Source organism: Podarcis melisellensis (genome assembly GCF_964234715.1).
Source record: "Podarcis melisellensis genome assembly, chromosome: 1".
NCBI lineage: Eukaryota > Metazoa > Chordata > Lepidosauria > Squamata > Lacertidae > Podarcis > Podarcis melisellensis.
The window spans coordinates 85,085,343-85,112,652 of record NC_138528.1 but is presented as its reverse complement, the minus strand read 5'-3'; the positions used below and the strand labels follow the sequence as shown (position 1 = coordinate 85,112,652).

General features: G+C 47.7%; 2 protein-coding genes across 2 annotated transcripts in view; one reads left to right on the top strand and one right to left on the bottom strand.

Annotated features, from left to right (window-relative positions):
• The window catches only part of PLCD4 (phospholipase C delta 4), a 33,452-nt gene extending 22,105 nt beyond the window's left edge, over positions 1 to 11,347 (top strand). The window contains exons 10-16 of the mRNA XM_081920327.1: positions 277 to 444; positions 1,252 to 1,408; positions 1,914 to 2,030; positions 3,523 to 3,701; positions 4,500 to 4,635; positions 5,836 to 5,985; positions 7,541 to 11,347. Of these exons, the coding sequence (XP_081776453.1) occupies positions 277 to 444; positions 1,252 to 1,408; positions 1,914 to 2,030; positions 3,523 to 3,701; positions 4,500 to 4,635; positions 5,836 to 5,985; positions 7,541 to 7,644 (1,011 nt within the window). The 3' untranslated portion in view covers positions 7,645 to 11,347. The remainder of the gene's footprint in view (positions 1 to 276; positions 445 to 1,251; positions 1,409 to 1,913; positions 2,031 to 3,522; positions 3,702 to 4,499; positions 4,636 to 5,835; positions 5,986 to 7,540) is intronic.
• Positions 11,348 to 13,049: 1,702 nt separating this feature from the next.
• Positions 13,050 to 27,104, bottom strand: ZNF142 (zinc finger protein 142). Its single transcript, XM_081920980.1, has 10 exons — positions 26,910 to 27,104; positions 26,174 to 26,257; positions 24,137 to 24,447; positions 21,959 to 22,672; positions 21,155 to 21,400; positions 19,805 to 20,617; positions 18,761 to 18,938; positions 15,406 to 18,637; positions 14,531 to 14,636; positions 13,050 to 13,789 (listed from the first exon to the last, which is right to left on the bottom strand). Exons 3-10 carry the CDS (start codon positions 24,396 to 24,398, stop codon positions 13,302 to 13,304), a joined length of 6,039 nt encoding a protein of 2,012 aa, XP_081777106.1. The 5' UTR covers positions 24,399 to 24,447; positions 26,174 to 26,257; positions 26,910 to 27,104; the 3' UTR covers positions 13,050 to 13,301.
• Positions 27,105 to 27,310: the final 206 nt, after the last annotated feature.

Genomic DNA, 27,310 nt, shown 5'->3' with positions numbered 1-27,310 from the left:
GTTGCACTGGAGGAGCAGAGGTACTGGAGGGAGAAGTATTGGGGACACTTTGTTAAAATCATGGTGAAAGATTGAGTAAAAGGACATCGGGGGACCTTTAATTGAGCAGGATGTTTGCTGTGAGCATATTTAAGAGGCTGTCATACTTGTGGAGCAAGGCAGAGTTTTACAGGACAGCCTGGCTGAGCTGGTGTTGCTAGAGGCCCTTCCCCATTGCCTGAACTCAAAGCACCACCATGTCTGCCCTGATATGACCCACCCTGTGTCCTCATGCAGGAACTGAAGGGCAAGATCATCCTGAAAGGGAAGAAGATTGGACACCTGGAGGATTATTTGAATGGGCATCTGGATGAGCCGCCTGAGCGGGAAGAGGAGGAGGAGGAGGAAGAGGGACCAGAGGCAGAGGAAGAAGTCCTGCGCAATGAAGACAAGAAGAAAGAGAAGGTCTTTATGAGCATTCATTATAATGTCTTTGTGGGGAGATTATGCAACAATTTACCAGCCAAGTGTTGATACATCTTCCCATTAATCGTTTGCTCATCCCTCAATTTCAATGCATTTCCCCATCATTTCCCCAACTGCTAAAAGTCTGGGGTTTGTTTGCTTTAAAAAATTGTTGCACTAGTGTGGTAGAGCAATATGCACTTGAACCTCACCTGCCAGATACCGACAGGTGGGAGGTACCTGCCCTCAAAAGCAGGAGTGACTGATGACAATACACACATATAGGTTAGTTTTTGATAGAACGTGAGCTACATTGATTCTACTGGGAAACCCGGAAACCCTGATGTGGAGAGAAAGCAAACTTTCTTACACTGCACTACAGCCTTTGAATCATTTGGAGTTGGTGGCTCTTTCTCAGGAGCAAAAGGGGGCTCTTCTCCTATTGCAGGAATATGTGAAGCTGCCTTTGTATGTGAGTCAAACCACTGGTCGGTTGGGTTCTCTGACTAGCAGCTCTCTCCAAGCTCCCAGGCAGGGTTTTAAATTAGTCTTTTTAAAAATTGGAAATGCCAGGGATGCAAAGCCCATAGGCTCCCTGCTGAGGTATGACTCCTCCTAACAAAAGACAGGTAAAGTTCCCGGGGCCAAAACTCTACCTGCCCCTCACCAGTTAAAGGCAAAAGGAGCCTTCCCCCCACAAAGCCTGATATTTTGATTCTATTTTTAGCAGGTGTGGGACTCAATCTTACTCCCGTGTCTGCAGTACACATGGTCATCATTTACAAGTTGGTCTCACGTTCTTTGCAGAAGGCCAAACAGTCCCTCTCCCAGGAGCTTTCTGACTGCATTGTCTACTGCAAGAGCGTGCCCTTTCACAGCTTCCAGCACTCCCGCAGCCACTACAAGTCTTATGAGATGTCCTCCTTTGCTGAATCCAAGGCCCGCAAGCTCATCCGAGAGGCTGGTGAGAAACTGGGGATGGAGGCAGCCAGCAGGCAAGACATTAGGAATGTGCATTGACGGGCCCCTGACTCCTCTGACTCCTCCCCAACATACACTAAGATGTTAATGATTTGCCCCATATTGCCAAGCAGTCAGAAAGTCAGAGGCAGCCCTCCCTGATTCAGTTTCCTTTGGGTCAGAGAACATACCAGCACAGCATAGTGGAAGCAAACAACCTCTTGTAAGCAGGCAGCAAAGCACTCTAATTCTGCATCAAATTCCCAGAAAGCAGTTTGTGAAGACCTACACACGCATTAGGGTGGGGTACGCACCCTAATTCCAACTAACCAGCTAGAAATTCCACATTCTCTGTCTACATTTTAGGTAAACTGGATGCAAACTGTTTCTCTGACACACACACCCCACTTAGTTGCAGAGGATCACATTCTCCAAGCACTAATAACTGGAGAGGGGGTTCCCCAAATACCAGATTTCTAAACTTTTGGTGTGCTAACTACCTCCTGCAGGAAATGACTTCATCCGCCATAATGCCTGGCAGCTGACACGCATCTTCCCCAGCGGTCTGCGGACGGACTCCTCCAATTACAACCCCCAGGCGATGTGGAATGTGGGGTGCCAGCTGGGTATGCCAGCCCCAGAAGGATTGAAGGGGTGGGTGGGTGAGGAAGTCACCCTTGTGTGTGTTTTTTCAGAGCTGCAGCTCCCAGAGTGGTCTAACCATCAGACCCTCTTCCCCAGGAACTTTGGGGATTGTGAGGGGAATAGATTCTCCTAGCATCTCTTGGCACCTTGAACAGACTGCAGGATTGTGTGTGTGGGAAGCCAGGACTACTGCTTTAAGTGCAGATGGGCCTTTAGATGGCTTTTGAAAGGGAGATTAGACAAACTGCTGGGGGATAAGGCTATTGATGGCTATGAGTCATAATGTCTGACTGCTACCTGAGAATCAGCAGCAGCTTTCCTCTGACTAGCAGTCACTGGGGAATGAGAGGGAGACACAGAGAGAAAGAGAGCTCACACTTGCACATCTGATTGACCATTGTGGGAAACAGGAGGCTGACTAAACAGGCTTTTGGTTTGAGCCAGCAGGGCTCTATTTATTCACTTATTCCCACAAATGCTGCCTCCCCTTCATTTGCCTAGTCTCAGAATCCTGCTTTCTGGGAGGGGGACAAGTTGTCATATGCCAGGGAGTATTTTTGGCAAGATGGCAATCTAGGGAAGGGTTAACCACTCCTACTACACTGATCCTTTCCTGGAAATTCCCTCCTGCATTTGTGTCTCAGCGAACTTTGCTGAAGTAGCAAGCTGTTCCAACCTTGGATATTGTAAGTAAACCTGATCCCAGCATCTGAAGGCACATAAGGTTACAACACTGCAGGTCTGGGGGTGACTGTCTAGGAGCCATATGTATGCCATCCTGGCTTCTATGATGGCAGAAAGGCAAGATGTAAAATAAATATGCAGTGTGCTTCAGAGTGTTCAAAGTGGTGCTTTATATAAATAGTTGTTATTTGTTCTGCTATTGCCAAGCCTTAGCGGTCAAAACTGGGCTTTACAGCATGGCTGTTCTTATATGGGGAAAGGGTTTTTCCCCCAACTCTTCTGAATGTTGGTTTCCTCAGCTTTCTTCAAGCTTGCAAATGCAGATTTGAATGGCAGGAACTGAGGGAAGATAGAGATCCAGAAATGGGATAAGCAGCAGCCAGTGAAAGTGGGTGTGGGGAGGGAAACACTAAGACAATGATATGCAGTGGCGTGGCGTGGGGGGTGCAGGGGGGGCCGGCCGCACTGGGCGCAACATCTGGGGGTTAGGGTTAGGGGGCACAAATCGACGGGTTAGGGGGCGCAAATCCACGGGTTAGGGGGCACAAATTACTTGCCTTGCCCCGGGTGCTGACAACCCACGCTACGCCACTGATGATATGTCATGTGTTTTATCCCCATTATTAGGGAGATGTGGGTTGATGGCCCTCTCTCCACAATGTGCAGTTTGGGCTTTAATTTGTATTTCTAAGATGCCTTGCATGGAAGAAGCTAGAAGACTGCTCTCTCATTTGCCTCCAATTGCTGCTGGTCTGAAAGATTCCTGTCTCCTCCTCCTCCTCCTCTCAGTGGCCTTGAATTTTCAAACGGCTGGTACAGAGATGGACTTGTGCGATGGGCTTTTCAGTAAAAATGGCCGCTGTGGCTACGTGTTAAAGCCGAGCTTCATGAAAGACCCAGAGACAGCCTTCAGTCCTGAGAACCCCCAAAGCAGGGAGAATGGTAGCCCCCTGAACATAGCCATTAAGGTACTGTGTGAGTTTGTTGCCCATACCTTAACCTAACAGGGCTTTTGGGATTTTAGAGAATAACTTATTGGAATAAGAAGCTTCCAGATGTCCATGAGAGAATGTGGCCCCCATCTTGGAAAATTTCTGTCCGACCTAGAGAGAGGCTTTATCTACCCTGCTATCTTTTAATAGCTACTCAGTGCTACCATCCTACTGCAGATGTGGGGGATATTTGACTCTCACGTTGCTGAACTAACATGGCCACTGGCCATGCTTCTTGGGGCTGATGAGAGTTGTAGGTCAGCCATATCTGGAGGGCCAAAGTTTCCCCATACCTGGTTGAGTCAAAAATCAACTTCTGTTGGGAAAGCTGAGTTTGGGATAAAGTGGTACCTCAGTTTTCGAACGTCTCCTTGACGAACGTTTTGGTTTTCAAACGCCGTAAACCCAGAAGTAAATGCTTCGGTTTTTGAGCACTTTTTGGAAGTCGAACATGCCACACAGCTTCCGTTTTGAGTTTTCCCAATTGAGTTTTCCATTTTGAGGCTTCCGTTTTGAGTTTTTGGTTTTTGAACATTTCGGAACTTGAACAGTCTTCTGGAGCAGATTACATTCAAAAACCGAGGTACCACTGTATCAAGCAGGCAGAGTGTTGTTGCAAGTCCTTTGTGTCTTTGGGCTTATATGCCATAGTGACCAACTTCCTTTGTCACTGTTTTGAGCTGCGTGAGTTGCAGGGTGCAGCTGCTGACACATTGCTGTTTGCACATGTGGACTTGACTGCCTTTCTATGCTCACCATAATCTTCTCTTCCAGATCATTAGTGGGCAGCAACTCCCCAAGATGCCCAACAGCAAAGAAGGCTCCATCATCGATCCACTAGTGCGAGTGGAGATTCATGGGATCCCTGCTGATTGTGCCAAGCAGGAAACCAAATATATTGATGATAACGGTGAGGCAATTCTCTTGGTCATTGTAAAGAACTGCTGATATGGGGTTTTACGTGGACCTCATGCATGTGTCAACATGAATACCCCTCATTCTTAATTACTTAAGGATGAATGAATGAATATCCTGGTGTTATCTGTGCCAAGGGAACTCAGATTCTACATTTTAAAAAACCAAACTCTTCCATAGGAATGAATGTCCTTAAAATGCTAGGCATATCAGACATGATTTTAAATTGTGATATTTTTGTTTTTGTTTTTGGTAAGACCTGGGGTGGTGAAGTACAAGGAAGCAGCAGAGGTGGAAACAGATAACAGGGGAAGGATTTATTAGGGGGACTTGGAATCCCAAAGCAGCAAATAACTCATGTGTAGGGCATATGAGCCACCTTTGGAAGCCTTGGGTTTCCATGTCTGTGGCCTACCACACTGGGCACAATCCAGCAAATGTTAGTTGTATGACTAAGCCTCTTTGAAAACAGTGGATTTGTATGTGCTGATGTTCTTATGTATTGTATTTATTATTTTAGCCAATATGAAATGTCTTACCTAAAGAGCAGCCCATAAATACATTAAAATAAAACAAATAAAATGAGTTGCAGCCGATTTGTCCCATTGACGTAAGTGAAGCTTCACCTCATGACTAACATGTGTCCATTCTCCATTACATTTTCATATTTTCCTCTGCACCCTGGCAGGCTAGAAATTTGCATAGTCATTTTGAAAAGGAAGTTGAACTTTGCAAAAAGGTAAATTCTCCACCAAGGTCCCACAATAGTATATGCATAACTTCTTCCTTCTTCTTTGGCAACCACTCGTAGCTGAGTAAGATTGTCTTCCATAAACATAGTTTTAACAATGAGTCCGTAAGTGACTGTGGAGACCAATTCTGGATCCACATGTCCTTCCACAGTGGGGACATTGGTTTCCCACTTAAAGGCATCTTCTCTCTTTTTTCCTGGGACATTGAAAACGCTAAAAGCCCAGTTGGACCATTCAGAGTGGTAGAAAAGTGATGCAAAGAGGGCAGGTGTTTTTGAGGTTAGACAATAAACTGACCAGAGCAGTTTAGGAATCTCAGAAGCAGCAATGCAGAGGGAAGATGTGTGAGATTTTATGGAGGTGAAGGTGGAGAGGGGCTGGGACACACATACAGATCACGTGATGTGGCAACGCCCTCTTTTCGCTTTAATATCCCTGGATAGGTTTTAACCCACAATGGAATGAGGCCTTTCAGTTCCAGGTTTGGGTACCAGAGCTGGCACTTCTGCGCTTTGTGGTGGAGGATTATGACAAGGCATCTCGGAATGACTTTGTGGGACAGTATACTCTACCTCTTACTAGTGTCAAAGCAGGTGAGCATCTCCCTCTTAGCCCTGTGAGGTATGAATATCTTGTACCAGTTTGCTACCAAGATCAGGAGACGAATGCATCCCTGGCAGGTCAGTCAAGGTTAGCCAGAGACAGTTATTTGTGTAGGAAGGCAGACTAAGTTATCCCCTTCAACAGAGACTGTAACAACTCAGTAAATCAGCACATGGATATTATGACCACAGCACGACACAAAAGTACATAGGATGAGATCCAGACTCCGGGCTCATCCACACCTCCGTTTGCCCTGCCACTTTCCCCTGGAGAAACCTGTGGTTTACTGCTAAATGGAACCAAACAGCAATCAGGTTTTTGTTGAATTGCCATTTGTCCCAATTCAGCAGTAAAGAGCAGGTTTTCCAGGGGAAAGCAGTGGGGCAAAGGAATAGCTGCTTGGACCCATTTTCCAGGCACAAGACAAGTGGAGGAGCCCTTAATGACTACCAGGGCCCTTCTCAGAAGTAAATCCCACTGAGTTCAGTGAGGCTTACCCAGGTAAGTGGAATTAGGAGTGCATTGTAAGTCTGGATTCAATCAATCAGTTTGATTGAGATGCAGTTAAAGCTGCTGCCCTTTTAAACCTATACAGCTGCTCCCTGAATTCTTTTTTTTTTTACTTTTAATCCTAAAGCAGGCCTGACGTTTATCACAACCCACAAATTAACTCTCCCCCATGAGAAGTACAACTCACTTTGCAGGATGGCGGGAAGGGGGACAACTATGTATGATTCCATCCTCAGAATCAATGGATTCGCTTTCTTAGTATTTGGATTACTTATTACCATACTTGTAACTGCTCCTAGATCACACTGCAGAGTTTTGCATTCCCATCCTGTGTACATACATTTATTTTTATTTTTTGTAGGGGGAGGGAGGAAGCTCATGTTGCCTCCATCTAGTGGAGAAGAGAAATACTGTGCCCTGTATTGGTGCTAGAATACTGCATCTGCTGCAGGGCAAGCAGAATATATAAAACTTCAAATCTACTCAAAGAATGAGAGAAACCCAGAATTTGTAACCATTCAGAGGAAATTCGAGAGACAGCCAGGAAAAGCTGACTCTAGAGACAAATGTGCTCTCTGCCCATGGGTGTAGCCAGGAACCTCAATCAACTAAGTACTTTCAATGCTTTTCAATATTTTTTTGTGGATTGGGGGGCAGTGGCTGCCCCCCCGACCCCCCCTTTGCTACGCCCATATCCCTGCCTGTATCATTATCTAGAGCTCAGCAGGAGAGCACAGGCTATGCATGCAGATGAGCGCTGGTTTGTGTGTTTTTTTAGGATCCCACCAGGGCTCTGCTGGTTATAGTAGGCAGAGTTGGGCTGGATGGACCAGTAGTTTAACTCAGGGATAGCAAGCATGGGACTCTACAGGTGTTGTTGAAGTACAGTTCCCACAATCCCTGGCCATTGGCCATGCTGGCTGGGGCTAATGGCAGCTGGAGCCCAAGAACATGGTTGGTTACCCTTGGCCTAACTCAACACAAGGCAGCTTCAAACACTGTGCGTGGCTCTTTATTTTTTTGTCTCCCATGCAGGATACCGCCACATCCACCTTCTTTCCAAGGATGGGACGGGGATCCCACCAGCCTCCCTATTTGTCCATATCCGAATCAGGGAGTTGTCAACAGAGAGTGACTAAAGCAACTGTGTCTCCAAATACAGCTCTTCCCTCTCTGCCCCATTTAGGTTGGAGAATGTGGGGGGAGGGGAGGGGACAAGAGTTGTCTTAAGAATGGATGCCATACCCCACTCCATCTGCCTGCCTCTCTTGTTCCTACACAGCACTGGACTGAAAAGTTACTTTGCACTACTATATATATATATTATTATTATTTTTTCAAAACAAAAACCCAACCCAACAGTTTTGTATCATTTTGCTGCTATTTTTTTAAAGAAAGAATTTAAACTATTGTGATTTGCACAGTTCCCAAACCCTCCAACTATATCTGTCCAGTTGTATGGTTCAGTTTTAAAATCTACCTCCGTTGTGCAAAAAGGGTAGGATAGGCTACTGCAGCCGCGAATGGGACCTACCCCAAAGCAGACTTAACGATATTCAAAAGGAAGAGTGAATTTCTTTCAATAACGTCAGCCAACCATCAAGTCTTTCCAAAGGGCTTTGTTTTTCCACCTGTCTTCAAGGGCAACTCTCCTGATCTGGGCCCAGAAGTAGGTCCAGTCTGCTAGCCACCTTTAAAGTAGCATCAGAAGGTGGCTGATCAAGCTTTTCCTGGATGCTCCTGACAAGATTTGGCAATAACCGAGAGAAGCGAGAAAGGATTCCGGTGTTGACTCTTGTGGCAGCATCTCTTTCTAACTGAGCAAAAGAGACAGGAAGAAGCTAAGCTGTTGGACCACCTGCTCTTTTTCCTTGCAGACTGAATGAGAAAGGGGAAGCCCTGCTCTATTTATTCCCCTTGCCCAATCTGAATGGTACTGAGATACTGCAAGATTTTCCCTTCCTCATCTCCTAGCTGTAGCCCTCCCGTTACCACCACCCAGTTAGCAGCTAATAGGGTGCTTGTATATATGGATGTTGCATCGCTTAGCAAACATTTGACAACATGCATCTGGGAAACTGACATCGCACATGGAAAGCCTTCCACAGAGCCGCTGACAATACTTTCCAATGGAGGCAGTTTGCACAGCTAGGTAGAAGCCATCAAATGATGTACAGTGTGTGCCTATGATTATCAGCCCTCAGGGAAAGAGTAGAAAGGACTTATCCCACTGATTCCTTGAAGACTGCCATAAAGATAGAAGGAATGCCAACAACTCCTTTTCTCAGCTCAATAACCATTGGCTTCCTGTCAAGTATGTGTTGGCCAAGGAGCTCTGACAGTCTAATTCTGCCTTTATATAGAAAGATGTTGGCTAGACTCAAATCATCCTCTAAATCAACTCCAAGTAGGAAGTGATAAGATTCTTATAGACGAGCTTGTCTTTTTCTGCATCAGCACTAACAATATTCATACAACTGACTCCTCAGTAAGAATTCTTCCACAGCAGGAATGCCTTGGTATTCTCAAATCCTCCATAAACATAACACCTTTTTTCTGATGCAATTAAGATGCTAGCTCCACAAAAATGTGATGAGAACAATGGTCACCAACACAGAACCCACAGGTGACAGTGCATCAACTAGTTCCTATGGTGCTCAAAAAAAGGTCTCAGCAAACATCTCAAAAATCCATAATGTGCAAGAGACTGTTTGAGCTTCTTGTTCAACCCTATTTCATTAGATACCAGGATTGTACATGCTTTTGGTGTCCTCCTCCCCCTAATGATTGGGGGGGGGCTGGGCTATCTGTACCATTTGTGGTCCTCCTTGTCTGTTCTCTTAGTCATGTGGTAGTCATTTTCTGTTATGCCACATTCCTACAGCAGCCATTTTGTGACTGGTACCCGCAACACTTCCTCAAAAAATGTACCCAGTGGCACAATTCTTATTACTGTTATTATTAATTAGTTTCGTATCCCGCCCTTCATCCAAAAATCCCAGGGCAGTTCACAATAGAAAAATACAAAATGAGAATACAAACTGCATAATAAAACGTAAACAAAAGCAAACCATTAATTCCCCTCCCACAAATACATTTAAAAGGCTACAGAATGTTAATCACTTGAATGCCTGGTTGAAGAGAAATGTTTTCACCTGGCACCTAGGTTCCAGGTGGCCTTCCCTGGGGAGAGCATTTCACAAACAGGGAGCCACCACAGAAAACGCCTGTTCTTATGTTGACACCCCATTGACCTCTTGTGGAGGCACACAAAGGAAGGCCTCAGATTATGATCACATTGTTTGGGTAGGTTCATGTGGGGAGGGGCAGTTCTTGAGGTATTGCAGTCTTCAGCTGTTTAGGGCTTTATAGGTCAAAACCAGCACTTAGAATTGGGCCTGGAAACTAATTGGCAGCCAGTGCAGTCAAGCCAGGATTGATGTAATATGCTCAACCTGTTTCGGCCCAGTGGGCAACCTGGCTGCCAAATTCTGCACCAGCTAAAGTTTCCGAACCATCTTCAGAGGCAGCCCTACATATAATGCGTTGCAATAAACTAACCTATAGGTTATCAGAGCATAGATGACAGAAGTTAGGCTATCCCTGCCCAGATAGGGGCACAGGGGTAGGGCCATCAGCCAAAGCTGATGGAAGGCATTCTGGGTTGCTCAGGCCACCTGAGCCTCAAGCGACAGCAAAGGACCCTGAAGTACCCCCAAGCTATGTATCTGCTCCTTCAGAGGGAGTGTAACCCCATCAAGAACCTCCCATCCATCCGGTCTAGGGAATCACCCACTAACAGTGCTTCAGTCTTAGGTGGATTAAGCTTCAGTTTGTTTGCTCTCATCCAGTCCATTACCAAGGCAAAACAACAAGGTTGCTTGCCCCTATAACCATGGCTCAGCTCCTTACCATTTAGTCTGGTCTCGCAGTAGGTATACTCCAGTGCTTTTGTGCTCTAGCAATTTCAGTTGTTAAATTATCCAGTCACACAAAATAGTGCATGTACAACTTCCACATAGCAGCCAAAGGCTTCTGCCTCTGAGAGGCAACCCTTTTGTGTGGAATGATTTTTGCTGGGAAGCAGAAATAGCAGATAGAACTACAGAGGCCTGCTGGCTGAAAAATCAAAAGACAGGATAACTCACCGCAACTCTAAGGTAGCCAAGAGAAGAGGAATTTGATACTATAAAAGCTGCCTCCATCTTAAGTCTAAATGGGCTAGAGCAGTGAGGCAGCCAATGTGGTGGCTGCTGAACTACAACTCCCATTATCCTTTACCATTAGCCAGGTTGACCAGGGAAGATGGGAGTTGTAGTCCCTCATCATTTGAAGTACACCCTGTCTGCACCCCACTGGAGGCCAGTTGGACTTTGCCAGGGATAGTCAGCATGATGCCCTCAATGCTGGACTCCCAACTCCTAGCATACCTAGTCACTGAATATGCTATCTGATGATGATGATGGAAGATGTTGTTCAACTATATCTGGAAAGTGCCATGTTGGCTGCCCTTGGGCTAGAGTCTCACAGAACAGAAACCTAATTCATGTGGAAACAGCACTTTGGCTGTGATGGATGTGACACAGTTACCTGCAAGCTAGCTTGCCTGTTTACAGCATGCCTATGCATCCAGTCAGCTTGTCTTGTTCCCTAGCCACAACCCTCCTACTTGTACATCTTTGTTTAACTCAGGTATGTTTACAGATGCAATATATGTCTAAAAATATCTATAGCAATGCATGGAATGTCATTTACTTCCCAAATACTGCCTCCTTTGTAAAGGGCTGAGACCCTACATATGCAAATTGGTTTTATCAAAATAATAAAAAGACAAGTTAAAAATGGTCTGAAATTCCCTGTTGCAAAATGTGCCTAGAATGCTGGGAGTTTCAAACACTGCAAAGTGGGGAGCTGAGGAGACATACAATTCTGCCATGGGGTAATTTATGCACATTTTCATGGCTTCGTTTCATTGCACAATTTAGATTTTGGCTAATTGAAGGTTGGGAATAAAGATTAAAACATAGGGGAAATGAAGAGCTATAGAAAAGAAGCAAAAAAGTCCTATGTTGTCCAGCATCCCATTTCCCATGAGCATATAGGAACAAAAAAGCAATGTTTAAGACTACCACAGCAGTAGAAATCAACCTTAAATTTGCAATTCTTAAGAAATGGCAGTACCTACTCAATTTTCTGTTAGAAGACACCCATTCCATGACATAATCAAAGCTGCAAAGCCTTTCGTAAATGTTGTGGGCTACAGAAAAAGAGGAAACAAAAACCCCTGAAGTTTACCATAAAAAGAGGAATACTGAGCTTAGCTGAGTTTCCAAAGAAGAGGACATCTTTCATTCACAGCAACCCTATGCATATACAGGGACAAGAGGGAGCCTCTCTTTTTGTGCATCACACACTCACACTCAAAACACAGCTCTTGGAGTAGCAGCTCAAACTAGGAGGCAAAGGATGACTCCAGGTTCTGGTGCCAGTTCTGTTGCCCAGAATGAATATTTCTGGTCTCAAACACATCATTTATGGGGAAATAAAGGATGGGCGAGTGTCTGATCTGTGCATATCGCAGTGGACACTAGAGTTAGTAAACACACATGAAATTTAAAAACTGGACAAGTATGCCATGACCTTATTGCTCAAAATTTTTACAACTCTCAGTGTTATGCAGCATCAGCACCTAACTTGCCTTTCAGTAAAAGCGAACGCACACGTCATGAACAATCCTCATAGGAAACACTGAAGGGGTGGAAAGTACGTGAACCTGAAAGGCAAGGCTTAGTGTAGTAAAGCTGCCCAGAAAGGCTTGCGGCACAGTACTACGATGTCAAAAATCAATTAAGTGCAGCTATAAACTCACTTTGTCACAAGGGTTTCCAAGACAGCAACCTGCTAAGTGCTCCTGGCCCGTCATAAAGAGGCTTTATCAAATGCTCTCATCATTTGCAAGCTGGAACAAACTGATTACTTCCAAGTAAGATTGACATGTGTCCCTGCACTTCCTAGAGGAAATGAAGAAAATGCCAAGCCTCTCCCACTAAAGCCACCGGCAATAAGTATGTACAAGACCTTCCATGCTAATTTTGAAATTCCTGCAAGCAGAAAGCAGCTCTTGCAAATTAGCACTGTCTGATTAAAATGAACATCATTCCACAGTAACACAAATGTCTGGGGTAAAAAATGGTAAAGGTAAAGGACTCCTGGATGGTTAAGTCCAGGTGGATAGGAAAGGAGTAACTTCATTTTTAAATGCATCAGGCAGAAGGCTGGTAGCACAAAAATGTACTTTGTGCATCACAAAGCTCTGTCCTGAGGTCCTTGGATGCAACTTTCAGCAGGGAAGACCATTTCCCAATAGTGCAGACTTATTAGAAAACATGGGACCTTATGAGTAACTATTCTCATACCAAGACCCTTCTTCAGAAGCCAGGCTCCATCCTCCCTCCCAACTTCTATAAAGTATTGATTCTCCCAGCACTCACCCTTCACCTTGACTGCCCTATTGGGCAAAGCAAAGAATTCAACACCATGAAAATTGCAAAGAAAGCTGGAGATCCCTTTTATACAGTCACATATTTTACATCCCATGTACAGATATGACTATAAAACATACACAATGGCGTACGCCTGACCTAGAGAGGCCAGTGTTTGCCCTAGCGGGCTTGAAACAGCTTGGATGGGCACATCTTGTGCTTCCAGGCTGAGGGCTTCCACCCACTTCCAGTTCATGGAAACCACAGCAAAGTGTCGTCTCAATGTGCAAAGTCCATTTCCCCCCAGTTTTGACTTAGCCATGCGGTGACACCTGGGCCTCAATCACCTCTGGGTGCTTGGAGGGGGGAATCTCCAGCTGAGCATCATGTAGGTGGACAGGAAGTGTACTAGGGTCCTTGCCCACCCCTTTGCTGAGATCCCCCTCCGTCCCGCCCTGCTCAGGGTGGTGCCTCTGCAGATGCTTGATCACTTGGAACTTCTGCTTGGCTTTGTAGCTGCAGTAGCGGCAGAAGAAAGGGTGCTCGTTGGTGTGCGTCAGATAGTGATGCCGCAAGCCGGCTGCCCACCGGAAACCCCGGTAGCAGACGTTGCAGACGTATGGCTTTTCCTCGCTGTGCTTCTTCAGGTGCGTCTTGAGGAGGAAGCGAGTCTTAAAGGCCTTCCCGCACTGCTCGCAGATGAAAGAGCGGGCCTCGCGGTGGCGCGTCTCCTTGTGGATGCGCAGGGCATCGGCACGGTTGGTGCAGTACTCGCACTCGTCACACCGATATGGCTTGATCCCTGTGTAGAAAGCACAGAGCAACACACTGGAAGCAGGTGGGAGATGCCAGACCATCAAAACCAAGCCACAGCCCATGTGTCTTCCACCTCAACACTGCTCAACATTGCCGCTCATCCATGTTCTGCAGGAAGGTGCATGCCCTGGCAAAAGGAGTGTCCCCAAATCTCCACCCAGTACTGCAGCCTCATATGTTGGCCTTGAACTATGGCTACAAAAATACCCCAAATTCTAATGAAAACTCTTTCAGCAACCCAAATGCTACCAGGCAGAAATGCTCTCAAATGGAAATAAGCGGTTGTTAGCATGTAAGGCATGCCTGCGGTGAGATACATATTTCAAAAATTGATGCGTACCAACACTTCCAAAAGCTACAGTCAGTTCTTTACTCTGATATCCCCACCCAAAACAGATGCACTGGTGGACCAGCACCATCTCACATGGGACAATATTCTGTCTAGTTCTTCACAGAACAGACTGTTGCCACATTTCTTCAAGAATCTACAGATCACCATGCCTACTCTCATAAGTCCAATTGTGATGAAAGAAATCTCTATCAAATCTGGACCATGCCAACTGTTTGCCTCTGCATACAGCTTTTGGAAGGCTACAAGAGGTTCTGCTCTTCACATCATGTGAACAAAACACATGGCCCTGCAAGGCTTTATCCCCCCAAGAGGAACAGAGGCTGCCCTTTCTAGCTCCTGAGTTCCCAGACCTCCATATTCCAGTGAAGCACTTGCCTGTATGCTTTGTCATGTGGTACTTCAGTTGATTCACCCACTTGCACTTGTAGCCGCATTCTGGGCAAAGGTACTTCCTCTCCTCCTTGTGTATGCGCATGTGATACTGGGCAGAGAGAGGGAGACAAACCGGGGGGGGGGGTCACACATGTGGGATACCAACCTCACAAGTGGTTTAATCCAGTTACTTGACTGGAACATTATTATGAACCCAGGAAACAAGGAAGACTAAACAGTGAAGCAAATGTATCAACAGGTACCCTGGGCTCCTTTGGGAGGAAGGGCAGGAGATAAACTGAATAAAGAAAAAAATAATTCACCCAGTGGATCAGTGGTCCTAGCAGGCAACCTGGATGATAGTCCTCTTGCATGAGGACAGAGAGGGAATACTACGGAGAGTAAGGCACTGAAAAGTCACAGTAACAAAGGCCAGACTTAACACATCGCATCTGAGGCACTCCTTAGTTTTGTTTATGTTTTTGTTTTTCATTTCCACCTTTTAAAATGCATGCAGGAGAGGGGCAAGACTAACTGAAGCATAAGACAGAGTTGTACGATTTCAAGAGAGGAGGAAGGGATCAGAATCACAGACTGGAAGCCGCCAGTCTAGCTGGGCTGAAAAAAAACCCCAGATCGCAACAGATGTTTCATATGGTCTGTCACTGAAAGGTCATCGTATTAGACAATTACTGGGTAGGTTTTGCCTCCACTGGTGGCAATTAAACCTTATAACAGGAAGTTAAAACCAGAACAAATGAAGCTAAAGTTAAGTCCCTCCGAAAGGGAAAACAGATAGGTACATATTGGGCAGGGAGTGGACAAATCAGGCAAGGCAATCATTATTAACCATCATCCCGAGGATGGACGGCTCTCACCTTGAGGCGCGAAGGATCAGCGCAGGCGTACTGGCACAGGTGGCACTTGTAAGGCTTCTCCCCGGTGTGGATGCGGATGTGCCACGTGATCTTCTGCTTGTTCTTGGTGGCGTACTCGCAGTCGGAGCACTTGTAGATGCGGGTGCCACCGTGGCCCTTCACGTGGTGGTCCAGGACCAGCTGGTGGCAGCAGCCGAAGTCGCAGAAGGAGCACCTGAGCGGCCTCTCGCTGGCCGCGGGGGGCTCATGGGCCTCCAAGTAGTGGCTCACCAGCTGCTGCCGCTCCTTGGCCGCGTAGCTGCAGATGTCGCAGCGGTGGCTGAAGTGCAGCTTCTTGTGCTCCTCCAGTTCCTCGCGGGTGGCCAGCGTGGCCTTGCAGGTGGTGCACTCCAGGTGCGGGTGCTGCTTCTGGACATGGCACTTGAGGGTGGCCTCGCTGTGGCAGACGAAGGCGCAGCGAGGGCAGGCGTAGGAGACCTTCTCCTCGTGCTGGCGCAGGGCATGCTGCTTGAGGGCCGTCTCCGAGCTGAAGCGGGCCTGGCAGTGGGCGCAGGCAAAGTTCAGCTCCCCCTGGTGGCAGCTGTTGACGTGGCGGGTGATGTCGTTCTGGATGTAGCCGCTGTAGTCGCAGAGCGGGCAGAAGTGGGTGGGCTTCTTCTCGTGGACCCGCAGGCGGTGGATGCGCAGCTTGGAGTTGGTGCCGAAAGTCTGGCCGCAGGTGGGGCAGGCGATGCGGCCCACGCCCGTGTGCAAGGACTGGTGCGCATCCAGCCGGTAGCGCCGGGTGGTGCTGAACTCGCAGTAAGGGCACTTGTGGGGCTTCTCGCCCTCGTGCTTGATGCGCACGTGCTGGCGCAGGCAGCGAACCTGTTTGCAGGTGAAGTCGCACTGGCGGCAGGCCAGCTGCGGCCGGCTGCTGTAGTACTTGCGGTGGAGTTTGCGGTGCAGTCGGAGAGCTGCCGCAGCCTTGGAGGTGAAGGGGCACAGCGTGCAGCGGAACTCGCCCAGCTTCAGGCAGCCCCGCTTCTTGTGGGTCTTCAGGGCACGCTCCTGGTGGCACGTGAAGGGGCAGGAGGGGCAGGAGAAGTGCCGCTTCTTGTGTGTGGCCACAGGGCGGGGAGAGCTTGCTCCCGCTGGCTCATTGGCCCGACCCATCTCCTTACAGATGATTTGTCCATTTGCTTGCTGATCTCCGCCCTCTGAGTCTGCTGTGCGCTTGGTCCTTTCTAGCAGCTGGGTGGAATGAGCTTCAACGTGCCCCTCCAACTGGTGGATCTTAACGGCCCTCTTGGAATGGAACGGCTTAGAGCACAACGGGCAGCAGAACTGCTCTGAGCCACGGCAGCCGTCCTCTACGTGAGAGCGGATGGTGGACACCCGCGAACAGGCAAAAGAACAGGCTTTGCAGTGGAACTTGCTCTGCTCCACATAGTATTTCTCCAAGGGATAGCTAGCTGTGTCAGCGGTAGCTCCTGGCAACTGTTCTTCTACCATGGTTTCAGGGACATCCTGAGATGGCTTCTCTTGCAAGCTGATGGCCAAGGGCTGTTTGTTGGGAAGGACAGCGGCTGTAGACTCAGCATTCACAGGCCTCGGTTCTGCATCCCAGGAAGGCTTTTGAAGCTTGCTCACCTCCTCATCCGGGGCTCCTGTCCCATTCTTCTTAGCCTCCGCTATTTCTAGGCTCTTGCCATTGGGCTGTACTGCAGCAGGCTGGTCTAAGCAGGCTGCTTTCCCGACAGTCTTCTTCACGAGGGCCGGACATTTCTTAAGGAGGTGAGTATTCAGGCCTCTCTGCTGCTTGAAAATGGCCCCACACTCCTGGCACACCAAGGGGCATTTCCTGCCCTGACAGCCAGCTTTGCAGTGCACCAGCATTGATTTCTCCTTCCTGGTGATGTAAGAGCATTTTTCGCACTTGAAGACGCGGCTCTCGGACTGAACCACCAACATCTGCACCCTGCCTTCCAGGACCAGGGTTTCCGCTTGCTCCTTGTCCTGCCTCCTTAGAGCTTTCAGCACAGATTCTGAATCGGAGCCTTCTTCAGAGGGAGGAAGCATATCTTCTGGGGCAAGGAGAGTCTCGTGGCCAGTAACAGGTTGAAGAGAATCTTGCTTTGACCCATTTGGCAAAGCTTCCTGTATACTGGGTTCTTTGCACCCCAATCCCTGCTCAGGGCTGGGTGGTGCCTGCTGAAGTTCAGAGTCCCGCCCATCACCCTTTCTGTCCCCCAGATCCTGCTGAGCATCTTTTTTGTTCTCTTCAACAGTCCTTGACCCAGCACCTTTCTCCAGCTCCATCTCTCTATCCTCATGGACCTCTGCCTCCTCCTCAAAGTCAGGGATGTCGTCAAGAGCAGATTCGCTGTCCTCCAGGAGGAGGGAGTCCTTGGAACCTAATGCTTCATAGGCCGATTCCACCTCCTTACAATTCTGGGCCACCCCACTGTCTGGCATTGCTGCGGGCATCTCCTCAACCAGCTGCTCTGGATCAGAGCTGCACAGGGTCTCCAGATGCAGTGTGCAAGTCGGAAGGGGCTTCCCAATACTGCCCGATTCCCCTGAGCCCTTCGGAAAGGCTTTGGTTGAGAGTTCCTCTGAAGGGGCTGCATCTGTCTTACTATGGTCTTGCTCTCCCACCACTTCCTCTCTCCCGGTCTCAGCATTGCCTTCACTCCCAAAGAGAGACATGATGAAAGTCTCCTGGGGGCCATCCTCCTCCTGGACCTCTGAAATAAGGGCCTTGGTTTTGTCATGCCTCCTGGGGAGGGAGGGGCTGGGCTCAGCATGGAGGGTCATGGCCAGGTTGTAACTGAGCAGCACCTCCGTCGAGGTGACCTCCAGCTCCTTGCTGGCATAGTTCTCCTGCCAGCCCTTGTCACCAGGCACATAGCCGTGGACCTTGCGCTTGTGGAAGAAAAGGCTGGTATTGCTGAAGGTGCGGTAAGGGCACAGGGCACAACGGAACTCCCTCTGCTTGGTGTGCTTGCAGTTCTCGTGGTTGAGCAGGGCTTGCTTGTATTTGGTCTGGTAGCTGCAGTACTGACACTGGAAGACGGGAGACTGGTAGTTCTGGGAGTGTTTCGCCTGCATGTGCTTCTGCAGCTCATACTTGCGCTTGCAAGCAAAGCCACACACCTCGCAGATCAAGGACTTGCCCTGGTGGCGCAGCTTGTGGCTGCTCAGCTGGTCGGCCCGGTGGCAGCGGTAGGAACACTGGTTACACTGATACCTGGTTGCACACAAAACAAGAGTGGGTCAAGACCGTGGAAGGAGAAAAGTCTCAGCTCTGCATACGGATTACTTCCTGATACAGGAAACAAGCCAGGGGAAGGGGAAGGGGGTCTCTCAGTACCTCAGATCTCCTGTGTGCTTCCGCATGTGAACATTCAGGTAGTGCTTCCACTTTGTCACATAGCCACACTCGGTGCACATGTAGTTTTTGTCATCAGAGTGGGTCAGCATATGCTTGGAAAGGTAGCTCACGTCTCGGCAAGTGAAGTCGCACAGCTGGCATTTGTGAGGTTTCTCTCCTAAAGTCACAGAGCAAACTGGAAGCTGTAGATTGACAGTCCTGCCTGCAGTGCCCCTCTGCCCGGCCCCACAAAAAACCCCAAAATAAATGGTAGCACTTCCTTCCCACAGCATATTGCTTTACTGTCACTGCATATGGATGCCGCCCAGGTTTTAACCATGTGTGGCACTGCCCTCAAGTAAGCGTTAACAAGCAACAAGCATGCCTTCCCACAGTGCAAGTGTAGAGGTGAGTGGCAATGATCCCATTGGCTAAGCAGCAATCCCTGCCTCTTTCTCACTCCAAAGCGGGGAGAAAAACTAGGGCTGCTTGGCCGCTGCATCACCATGGCACTGCAAGTGCCTTCGCCACGCAGGGCCACAAACTGGAAAGTCCTTCTCCGCGTTTCTGCCCTTTGCTTGCCAGACCTTCCTGATCTGGAGGGGCTTGCTGGGAGGTTGGGGTGGGGAGGTAAATGCAACAGTGCTCTAAGCGCCTTCGCCTAGCTGCATCCAAGGCTGCTAGCTGGGAAAAGGAAAGGCTGGTGGGAAATTGCAACTAAAATAGGGAATGGGCTGCCAAAAATTGCAAACTCCAACAAAAGTCTAGTCAGGGAATCTAACTTTCTACTGAAGACTGTTGAACTCTATAACCAGAACTGAAATTCTGTTATCAGACTAAAGTTCGGAAATCTGGCAAATATGCCTAAATTTTACTAAAGAATCTCAATCCCTTTCCAGTACAGAATCTAGGTCTTTCAACACGAGGTGTGGGGCAGAACCTGGCCCCAGAAGGCCAGGATTTTGTACAGGAAGAATAAGTCTAACCTAAGCTGACATGTTCCAGAGCTTCCCTAGGAGTCCCCATGCAGGGAAGCAAACTTGCCTGTGTGGAGCAGCATGTGGCGGATGAGGACCCTCTTGTGTGCCGTGGCGAAGTTGCACTCGGTGCACTTGTGGATCTTCTCGCTGGCGTGCATCTTGCCCACGTGGTCGTGGAATTCCACAGAGTTGAATGTGGCAAAGGGGCAGAAGCTGCACTGGAGCTGCTCGCTCCCCGGGTGGCCTTGCTTCTTATGCTTGCGGAAGACGTGCTTGTTGGAGCAGATGAAGTCGCACTGCTGGCAGTGGAAGGCGTAGTGCGTCTTGCGATGCGCTTCCATGACCTCCGCGGTGGGGAAGAGCAGGGAGCAGGCATAGTACTTGCACTCCACCGCTTTGATGTAGTGCGCCTCCCTGACATGCCGCAGGAAGTCCTTGCGGTCCTCGGTGCAGTAGCTGCAGTCGGCCTGGAAGCAGCTCAGCTGCTTGGGCTCTGCCTTGTGGGTCTTCAGGTGCTCCTTGAGGGCATGGCTAAGCTTGAACGTCTCCTTGCACACAGGACAGGAGTAGACGTCCGAGTAGAAGTTGGAGATGTCCTCATGCATGCTGGCCATGTGCCTGTTGAGGGCATTCTTCTCTACAGAGCTGTAGTGGCACAGCGGGCAGCGATGGGCCTTCTCCCCGTTCTCACGCATCATGTGGATCTTCAGCTTGCTCTTGCTGGTGAAGAACTTCTGGCAGTTTGGGCACTGCAGCCTGGGGTCAGGGAAGTGGAGGTGAAGGTGTTCCACCAGGTGAGTCCGCTTCTTGAAGCAACGCTTGCACTCCGGACACATGTGGGTCTTGAACAAGTATTTGGAGTCCTCAACCGCACCTTCTGCAATGAGAGAAGCATGCCTTAAGTGCAGAGTTATGAATAAAAGGGCCCTTGGTCATGCTCCAGAAGTCTATTTTGCCTGCCTCTCATCTCTAGCAATAACAGTTGCTCCGAACTGCAATCTCTCTACCCTACAATAAAAAATTATTGCAATGGCCTATAACAATAGAGGGTTCTTTTTACAGATATAAAATTTATCTAAAAACCCCACCCTATGCTTAAGAGCTTCTAGTAGCTCAGGAGATTTAGGGATAATTGGGAATCAGTTAGCACCCACTGGAGAACAGCCATTGCATTCAATGCTCCGCCCCATTCCAAAGAAAAGAAAGCACCACAAATAGATTTCCAAGCAGAAGTGGGAAGTAATGTGTGAAGTAGTTTGCCTCTGAACTCAGGAAAGAAAACAACCAGTTCAGGCAGGGAGACCCTCTTCAAATATAGGGCATGCTGTAATATGCCAGTGCATTTGCTGTTTGGCAAAGCTTTTCTAAGAAATGCCAGAAACTGTACTGCTCGCAAATTAATGCAAGTCTCTACCTTTGATCAGCTGAGCCTTTGTTCTTTTAGAAGATGCTTTCTTCTCAAAGCTCTCCTTCTCCACCACCACCTCCTCCTCCTCCTCCTCCTGAAATTCATCCCCTGTGTCTTCCTTGGGTCCTGAGTCCTCAGGAGGCACATGACTGCTACCAACATGTGCCCCCAGGCCAGGCTCCATTTCAGTCACATCCCAACCACTCTGAACTTCCAAGCAATTCTCAGCCTTGCTTAGTGGTTCTTCCCTTCCTTGGAAAGAAAATGAAATATAAACCAGGGACTCCATTTTTTTATAGAGAAAAGGCTTGAGATGAGCAAATGATAACATGCAAATAAATGCATATTGAGAACCAGGCAAAGGGAAGTAGAACAGGAACTAGAAAAGAGGGTTAAAATTAAGACACATAAAAAGTGGAAATAAGACTTTCATGGTTTGACAGACAGGAGGATTAAACTTTGGGCATTTTCAAAGGGAGAGCTGCTCTCAGCTACTGCATTCCCCCAACTTTCCCACCATTTCAAATCCCTTTCCCTGCCATGGTTCACCATTCAGAATCTACCACCATCTTTTCATGCTATAATTTTCCACATCCACAAACAATATCATTCCACAAAGCCGGCTGACTAATGGAGCTTCACCCCTTTACCTCTGCCTATGGCGTTGTCTCTGAGTGAAGTGGAAGCTGTCACAAAAGTGAGTTAAGAGACCCCTAGGATCCAGTGGGGTTTTTAAGAAGTAGGTGGCTGGCATCGCTCCCAAGCATTCCCCCTTCTGCCCACCCTAGCCTCTTCCTCAGCCCCAAGTACCTGTTGTTAGAAGCAGATGATGGGTGAGCCGCTTCCCCACTATGGCAGTGAAGCTGTGCTCAGTGCTCTCAGCGACTGCTCCCGTCTCCAGCGCTGCCTCCACATCCTGCTGTGTGGCCTCCTGCAGATGGCTGTGTCGGTGCTGCCCAAACTGCTTGGTGTTGCCGCTGATGAAGTCACAGTGCCTACAGTGAAACGGGAAGTGGCTTCTGCGGTGAAGGTCCATGTCCTCTCGGCTTCGGAATAAGAGCGAGCAGCCACGGTAGGTGCAGGTGACTGGGCACACCTGGTGGACGTGCCGCAGGTGCCCCCGGAGTTGCTTGCGATCCTCCGAGCTGAAATGACAGCCTTCTTCAAAGCACACTTGGGGACCCGTAGGTTTTTGGTGGTCCCTGAAATGCTCCTTCAGCTCAGTGGGCAAGGCAAACTCCACCTGACAAACAGGGCACAAGAGGGGATCGGTACAGAATTCAGGGTCCTGCCTGCTTCTATCCAGCAAGCCCTGCGCTTGTGCCTCATAGACTGTCGACTGCTCTCCAGAGACAGCCAGGCTCTGGCTTGTAAGGCCCAGTGGTAGCTCTTGGAGCTGAGGGATGCTTGCAAGTTGTCCTCTGGGAAGCTCAATGCACTGATGCTGGGAAAGCAGGCCAGGGTCAGAGAAGCTCTGCCCACACCGTTCGCAGAAATAGAGCTCCACAACTTTAACCAAGACCTCTGTAAGGAGATATTTTAAAAAAAGCTGAAAATAAGGTAGAAAAAAATCTTCCTCATGCCTCAGTTCAAATCTCGTCCAAGGCAAAAATTACTAAAAACTGTGTCAGCTTACAGACAAGGATTCTCCAAAGCTCTGTCACAGCCATCAGCATATAGGTGGAGAGTCACCTATAAGAACTGTTATCAGAACACAGGATTCAATTCAAATGGGTTGGGGGGGGACTCTCCATGCTTCAGGTGTTTAGAACCACACCCAAACATTTTCACAGGAAAAGATCACCAGTTTGATTTGAAGGAGGGCAATGGTAGGACCACTGCTTAATTTTCAAAGTGTCCCTTACTATCCTGTCTCAGTGTGTACCACCTATATGAATCTTGCCTCTCAAATTCCTTTGCAAGATCACTGATGCCAATCACTCCCTTGTAAGCTTCCAACTCCTTAACACCTAACCCCCTTCCCACATGCCACCACCTAAACATCCCTGTAAGTGGTGTCTTCTCCTTCATTAAACATCCTACCCTACTTTGCTGTAAATATGGTACCCTGCAAATCCTATGCTCTTGATGTCCTCCAAGGCACTCTCCCATCTCCCATATCCTATACCCCTCATGCTCCTCAGCACTGCTAAAAGAGATGGAGGCAGAGGATGATGTTGAGGCACACGGTATCAGCCCCTTTGCCCTAATAAAGACATTAGCTTATTAGTCCTAAAGATAGTTCAGTCATTTGTACTGAGTATGGCAGAGGCACCGCAGGCAAAACTGTAGACCTCAAAGAACATAGTAAGGCCTCTGGTCCTTATATTCCACGGCATTAGTCCAATATTTATCACCATGACATTGAAAGGTAGCTCCCATAAGCAGCCTTATGAAGGTGCAGCAAACAGATCCACAGTAAGCTTCATGCCTATTGCAAGCTCAGCAATATCCCATCAGATACAGTTAAAATAAATCCCTGCCTCCTCCTATTAGGCAAATACACCTTGCACCTTTTCCATCTCAGCTGCTCACAGTACCTCAAGCAAATCTAGCCACAGTCATAGCTTATCTTGGTGACTTGCTGGACAATTGATAATAACAAGGACCCTGGAACCCCGATCAGAACACAATCTCCATTCTCTCCAATTCCTAGAGCAGATAACAGAATGTGGCAGATATTCCTTCTCCCAGATAACAGATGTACAAACTTTACCCTCATTTTTCTTGCATTTATTCGCTGCTGACTACTTAAAATGTATCAAAGCAACTTACAATTACAGAAAACAGCATCAGGTGCAGAAAAGCCAGACTACTCTTTCACAGGTCTCTTGGCCTTTTGTACCAGACCTAAGATCCTAAGGCTTCTTTCTGATGCTCCTTTAGAATACAAATGCTACATGACAGAAACCACTCACACTAAAAGATGACAGTGACAAAGTGGTTCATTCTTACATGGTTACGAAGACCCATCAGGGCACAACATACCTGTAGTGCTGCCAGGATTGCTGAGGGACATGCTGCTAGTCACGGCTTCTACAAATATTTCAACACCAGCAGTTTCTGTTCCTACCACAGAAGCCTCTGTTAAAAGCAAGCTTTGTCCCACCACTAAGTTCTCACTGGAGATGCTATGGTTGTTCTCATTTCCTGCATCTGTTGAGCCGGGTAGCAAGAGCTCCTGGCATAGTGCGTTCATCTTGTCTCCTCCCACAGGTTCCGTTGTAACTGCTCCCGTGCTCATTGTCATTCACTCCTCAGTGTAGCCTTGCACCATGACATAAAGTGGGGTACAGCTCCTGTTAAAAACATAGCAAGAAAATGGTACCATTGCTTTCCTGAAGAGAAGCAACCATGGATTAAGTTTTTCAAAATAAATGAGTATGGAGTGGTTTTGTAATGCCCAATATTAACTGTTAGCTTTGTTAGTATTAGGCAGCTATTGGAGTTGGCAACTATGTCTGCTTAAGCAGAAAGCTCAACAGGACAGTATTTGGTTCAGGATGGGAAAATTCAGGACATTCACAGATTTACTTTCCTGGAGAAGAGAAGCACAGAGGAAAGATGAAAGTTTATGCAGCTATGTCAGTGGTTTTTACAATCAAGTCTGGAATAGACTAAAACCAACTGTATGGAGGCTTAAGGCAAACTGCTGAAGAATTTAGAGCTGAAAACACTTTGATAGTCTTTATCACTGCATCTAGGCTGTCAAAACCTAATGGGGCTTGCTCTACCATTAGATAAGATAGCAATTTATTGGGTTATTTGCAGCCTACCCTCACAGCCTGAAGAGGTTTTGCCAGTCTACTTCCACTGGCCAGCACAGTCCACTGTCTTCTATTAGCTCAGTTCAAAGCATCTCCATTACTGCAAAACATATTACATCCCAGAACCAATATGCAGAATGTTCTGCTTTAGCAACACAGCAGAGCCCAACACTACAATCCTGCAGACTTCTTCCTGTACTAGATTATATATATAATACCAAGCTGTTCTTTTTCACTCTAGCTGGTAAAGGTATGTTAATTCTTCCTGTGTAAAGCCCAGTAATTTAATCAATAGGAACACTCTCTCCAGATTTCTTTCTTCAAATCTTGGAGTCTAAACACCTTGGTAATAGTTTCACATACAGCTGAACTCCACTGCATTCATTCCAGATAAACGTAGCTCAGAGATAGGCAGTTGTAACTAGATGAAAAGCTAATTTCCAGGATTAGACTCACACTGGGACATACATTTTGGGGGTTTGAATTTGCTTCCTGTAAGAACAGCACACAGAACTGCCTACTGGCACACAGTAAAACTCACAAATATGTTACCTAATCATTTTGGCATGCATCTGCAGATAATCATGCCCAAGACTGTTTAGAGGAAAGATTCCAGACCAAATTAACATAAGTAACAGCGTGCTAGATATGCAAGTGCCATGTATGCTTGATGATATAGTTATTTCTATGATTAACAAAACTTCCAGAAAAAATGAAGGGCACTGCCCATTTAGAATTAAAAGTCCTGTCAGCTTCTGCCAAACTTTCGCCCACTGTTGTTCCCCTGTAAACGGTATTTAGAAACATGATATCCCTGAACCTAGAAGCAGAATATAGCCATCACACCTAGAAGCCACTAATAGCCTTATTGCCTGTGAATTTGTCTAGCTCCCTTTTTAAAGTAACACGAGCTACTGGCTACCACTACATATTGTGGCAGTGAGTTTCATACCTTAATTACACACTGTATAAAGAAGTCCTTCCTTCTATATATCCTGAATCTCCTATCCTTCAGTTCCGTTAGATGACCCCAGCCTCCAATATTATTAGGAGAGAAGGAGAAAAACATGGTTCTGTTTGCCTTCTCTACACCATGCATCGTTTTATACACATCTTACCATATCCCCTCTCCTGCATGTTTTTGGATAGCAGCTGGCAAGTGATCCCAACTAGCTGGGGTAAAGCAGCCCTGCAGGAATCTAGCCACCTGACTGGGTGGTGAAGCAGGCTTTAAAACAATGAGGCTGAACTTACACACCCGGTTTCCTCTCCTCCTCCTGGTGGGCTTCTTCTGCAGCCGTTCAGGCTCCCAGTGCCAGGCGTGGGCCATCTTTACTGCTCTCTGAAGTGCAAGGGAAGAGAAAGAGAGAGAAAAATACGGATATTTTAAGGGAAAGGATGAACGAGGATGCCTGAGGCAGAATGGCCAGTAACCAACTCCAGGGCTCAGCTTAGCCCTGTGGGGGGCCCTTCCTTTTCAGGCCATGACCCGCCTGCCCCAACCCCATTACAAAGCACACATACAACAGCATTAGGGGGCCAATGAGTTTCTGGGAGCACCTTTTGCCTTCCTTGCGCCCCTGTGAGACATAGCTGTCAACGTTTTTCTTTTTTTAAGGGAAATTCCCTTATTCCGAATAGGATTCCTCGCAAGAAAAGGGAAAAGTTGACAGCTATGCCGTGAGAGTCTTGGAGGGCCCACCCAAGTCAACTCACCACCGGGCACCTCCTTCCCTTTCCCTCTTTGGTTTGCTTGTCCACCGCCTTCCTAGGCCAACGAGGAGCCCCACAGCCCCATCCCACTTAAAACAAAACAAAAGCTCTTCCTTTCACTTCTCCCCCCCCCCCCCAGGAAGAACGAGACTCATCCCCCCTCCCCGCTTTGTGCCGCCCAGAGCCCGCTCCCACCCCGCAACTCTATGGTAACTGCTGACTGATGTTCCAGGACCAAAGGCGGCACCATAAAGGGAAGCTTTCCAGGGGTTAATCTTCACCTCGCAAGTCCAGAACCCAGGCAGGCAGGCAAATGGTTGGGTTGGCGTGACCGCGAAGGAAAAAATATAGACACGTAACGCTCCCTCAGGGACCATAGAGTGCCGGAAAACGCGTCCGCTCTGCTGTCACATATAAGCACAGGAAATGCCGACTTCGGTCCAACTTCCGCCTTCTGAAGCTGGGGGTTAAGGTAGAGATAGAAAAAAGTGAGAATTGCACACTACCCTTATTGTAACTTCTGATTTAGGATCGAATTCTTGTCCCTACTGCAAGATAGAGGATTCACCCCGAATATGCCAAAACGACTGTCATTATGCATTTGTAGGGAATCATCATCAAAAGATATTTATGCTAATATACATTTATAAGTTTATACATTTACAGCAGTGTTTCCCAACCT